The sequence below is a fragment of the Seriola dumerili genome, unplaced genomic scaffold (assembly GCF_002260705.1).
Source record: "Seriola dumerili isolate Sdu_G_001 unplaced genomic scaffold, Sdu_1.0 BDQW01000120.1, whole genome shotgun sequence".
NCBI lineage: Eukaryota > Metazoa > Chordata > Actinopteri > Carangiformes > Carangidae > Seriola > Seriola dumerili.
In genome coordinates, this window is record NW_019174375.1 from 634495 (window position 1) to 639305 (window position 4811).

Sequence of the window (4811 nt, forward strand, 5' to 3'; positions counted from 1 at the left end):
TGATGTAATTTTTTTACATGACAAAAACCTGGCATTTGAAAAGGGTGCGTACACTTTTTATATCCACTGTATATAAAAAGGTCAGACATGTAAGTAGCTACACAAATACTGAATAAACTGATAGCTACCTTTCCATGGCGACACACATCATGAAGCCAACACTCGCCATCAGACCAAAAAGGTAAATAACATGGAAGATTATTGCGATGATCGAATCCTCAGGTTGTACCACTTCAACGATCATGCAGCAGAGTTGAATGAGGTCACAAATCAGAAGGTTGATGATGTAGATCGGAGCTACGTGATCGTTTCTGACCTGCAGGAAAACGTTGGTAGAAAAAATCATGATCTTTGCTGATGAAACGTTGTCATCTTACTCTGCTCAACATTTGCAGTCAGATGTATTTTTCATCAAACTCTTATCGGTTCCTACTTTCTTAGTCATCATGTACTCACCAGAGAACAAACTCCATGGATGGCCACTAGGGTCAATGGAAGGCCGATACAAATGATAATGTATGTCACGACATCCATGATTTTTTGTTCTGTATTAAAGTAGATGGTTGTGCTGTCATCGTAGCTTCTGTTCTGTGAGGTGATGTTAATGAAGGAATCTTCCATTCTTTACTGTGAAACCTGTTGTTTGAGAGATCAGCAAGTTTTTTAACATCTACCTCACATTGTTCAGTGATAATACTAAAGCTGTGAAGTGCTGTTCACACAAATACAGTACAACTATAGTTCAGGATAAATCTTAGTGATCCAGCATTTTAGCACAAATCTCAAGTTACTGGTATTTAAGGCAAGAGAGGGTAAAAACAGAGACTAAATACAACTGTAGATTACTGTACACCTACAGTCCAGTCCCCTTGTTATGTATCAACACCTTTACACTTTTAAGTATTAGGTTAAACATTGATTAAGAGCAGTAATGTAACACAAACTTTACCTTTGAAAGCTGGTGGACCACAATCTGGATGTGCTTCTTTCACCAGAGTCTGCTGTTTTCTCCTCTGTATCCACAGTCTAGTGATGTGAAATGCAGTAATGTAGCAAGATATGAAGCGAAGGAGGTTCATGATGATGTGATCTCTCTCTCTAAGGAAGATGTGGTTTTCTACAAAATTCATTGCTGTGTCATTCTTTCTATTAATATGCAGATGCATGACTTCTCTGTGACTGTTTCTTCCTCTTTTCTTTTCTTTTTATTGAAAATGTAAAACCAAAGCTTATTTTTTAATGGTTCCTTGAATACAACCTGTTAGTAAGATTTAAGGAGAAATGTTGTCAGAAAGGTGTGGGGGATGAGTGGGTGCTCAACCATCTGACAGAAAGTTCAGATGATAGTGATCATACTCTGCTCTGAGTGTAGTGACGCCATTAGTTAGTTTATATTAGTTCAAACTGTGAGACCTGCAAAACAATTTACTATATGTGATGTAAACAGAAAATTGACATTGAATAAAGGTAAACAAGCAGGATTTACTTTATTGAAAAATAAATTTACAACAAACCACAAAAACTTACTTTACTATAAAATAATTTACAAAATACAACAACAACAAAAATACAGTTGTGGTTAGACACTATTTATAAGCAGGAAAAAGTCAAACTTGCAGAAAACAGACCAAATAAAGATCTAAGAATGAGAGAGATGTGGTTATATTGGCAGAGTGATCATGCTGCTGATTATCTTCAAATAATATAAGGTTTGTTTTTGTGATTAAAGTGTAATAATGATATACATGAACTTTTTATAGAACATTTTATGTACATGTCTTGAAGCTTTCACAGTGCACCGCAGCAAGTGAACCTACAGTTAGATGTCTTGTAGGAAATCATGTGAGAAGACGACAGTATCTGTCTTGTCTCTATTTCCTCCATTTCTTCTTCTGTTTTTCTCTCTTTCTCTGCCTACATGGAGCGACTGTGTATAAGTTGTCATCATTCATGCTGTTGGTCTGTTTCTATCATCGCTGTCCATCCTGCAACGACACCGAGAGGCCAACAGCTTGTCTACAGCTCCTTTCCTACTGAAAACATACAGGAACACGTCTGCAAGAGGACTGAACCTTACAAACATGAAAGACACATGTGCGAGGGCATCGTTATATTCGGCTTCTTTTACAAGGAACCAAATGATGGTGGGCAGGAACAACAGTGTGTAAATAAGCAGAACCAGAATCAAAACTGCAACAATTCGTCGTTTTTCATCAGCAGGGACACTAATGGCTGCAGACAGGGCTTTAACGGTCCCACGCAGGAAGAATATGAGCAGAGGGAAGGGAAGGAGGAGGAAGACTGCAAAGATGGTTTGTGTCACCTGAGAATATTGCAAGAAATGGACAAATACAAAAAAGAAAAGAGAAAGGGTCCAGACCACGACACAGACCAGAGGTCTTGATGGTTCGTCTGAAGCGGTACCACAGCGGCCAGGTGATGACCAGATACCTGTGATACAACATAGACACACAGATTCTTTGTGGAGTGTCTGAATTATGATGCAATAAAATGGTCAGATATGTGAATAAATACTGACTGGACTGATAGCTACCTTTCCACACCATGAAGCCAACACTCGCCATCAGACCAAAAACGTAAATAATATAATCGATTCTTCTAATAATCAAATCCTTGGGTTTTGCTCCTTGACCTATCATGCAGCAGAGTTAAATAATAGAGTTGAATAATACAGCATTTTAGCACAAATGTCAAGTTACTGCTATTTAAGGCAAGAGAGGGTAAAAACAGAGACTAAATACAACTGTAGATTACTGTACACCTACAGTCCAGTCCCCTTGTTATGTATCAACACCTTTACAGTTTTACACAATCTGGATGTGCTTCTTTCACCAGAGTCTGCTGTTTTCTCCTCTGTATCCACAGTCTAGTGATGTGAAATGCAGTACTGTAACTGTAACAAATCCCAGTATTAAAACAGCATTTTACAGTATTATTGCTTGGAGGAAAGAAAACATATTTACAGTATGTTTTGCAATGCATTTTGGGAAAAGGGAGTGAGACACGTTTGACTGGACAATGCAGTTTGATTTTTTTCACCCATCTTCATCCTTCAAATGAACAGGTGAGAGCCTTTTTGTCCTGCTTGTTAGCATAGGCAAAATACATCACATTTCCAATCAGGCTGTATTGATTATCTAGTTAGTAGAATGCCATTAAACAAGACAAGTTATTTTACTTGTAATGTTAGTCTTTAAGCTACTTTAAGCTTATCTTTATGTTTGGGATTATTTCGCTAAAATGAACTGTATTCAGGGTGAATGTAAAGAGCATTGGACTCGAATTAAGTTTAAGTCATTTGAGATCAGAGTCTGAGCTGACAAACACAAGCTAACAGTGTGTACTTTCAACTAACGTTAGCTACTTCGATGTACAGCTGTACAGGTGCTAAGTGGTAGAAAATCCTTCTGTCGTGATCTGAAAACGTCGGTAACACTGTGATGGTAACTGTCTATCACCCGTTTCACTGGCAGTTTCACCGTGTGACAGAGAGAGGAGCTGGACTCTGATCCTCCAAACTACAGGGAGAGTTTCATCTTCACTTTACTTTGTGTTAGCATCTGCTAACTGCTCGTCTCCAAAGGACGCTGCTGATTTTATTTAGATAACGTTACTTTACTGTCGGGACTGAACTGACCGGGAGCTTGTTTGCTAATGTTAGCCAGCTAGCTAAACTGTCATCATGTTACTTCCACTATTATTACACTGAACAGAGCAGAAATAATGTGGCTGTTCAACACGGTTCAGCTCTGTATCATAACACCTTATAATGTATAGAGGAAAAAGAACTGGACTCATCTGTGAATGGGTAGAAGGATTTCAGTTTACCATGTACATATCATTTGCAGTGTGACAACGTCAATGCGGTTTTTTTTTTTGTCAAATTTCAAGTGAAACAGGAAGCTGTATTCATCAATTCATGATCGGCACTGATGGGCATGACCTTTGTGAGGTCACCCAGTCAGCTGACCACACTCGCTGCAGTCTTTCCTACTCACTACAACTTCAATCTTCTGTCCCAAGATAATGCTGCATGCATACTTGAATTAATTCAAAAGGTGAGATGCTTACATCCTTCAACTGGTACTGTGAGCTCACAGCAACTTTGATCATGTTGTCCTTGTTTTTGTGAAGACTCTAAAGATTATTCCTTTACCCTTAATCGAAATACTGCAAAAGACACAGAGGAAGGAGACAAGAGGAAAGGTCCAGACCACGAAAAAAGACCACTACAGATGTTCGTCTGAAAAGGTACCACAGCGGCCAGGCGATGACCAGATACCTGTAATACAACATAGACAGAGATTCTTTGTAGAGCATCTGAATTATGATGCAATAAAATGGTCAGATATGTAAATAAATACTGACTGAACTGATAGCTACCTTTCCACACCATGAAGCCAACACTAGCCATTAGACTCAAGGCAAGAGAGGGTAAAAACAGACTAAATACAACTGTAGATTACTGTACACCTACAGTCCAGTCCCCTTGTTATGTATCAACACCTTTACAGTTTTAATGTATACGGTTAAACATTGATGGATATAAGTAATACAACAAACTTTACCTTTGACAGCTGGTGGACCACAAAATGGACATGTGTCTTCTGCCAGGGTCTGTAATTTTGTGTAACAAGTGTAACCAGATATGACGTGGAAGAGGTTCCTGTTTATGCGATCTGTATTTCTAAGGAAGAGAGGCATGTTTTTCTATAGAACTCATAACTGTGCTATTCTTGGTTTAAACTATGCACGTTCTTGGTTTCTCTGTGCCCCTGTCTTCCTCTGTT

General features: G+C 38.6%; 1 protein-coding gene across 1 annotated transcript; it reads right to left on the reverse strand.

The window, feature by feature from the left end:
* Window positions 1–1948: 1948 nt before the first annotated feature.
* LOC111223880 (mas-related G-protein coupled receptor member X2-like) lies at window positions 1949–2660 on the reverse strand. Its single transcript, XM_022748178.1, is given in 3 exon segments — window positions 1949–2393; window positions 2395–2478; window positions 2563–2660. Coding segments are annotated over 3 exon segments (627 nt in total).
* Between the last annotated feature and the right edge of the window lie 2151 nt (window positions 2661–4811).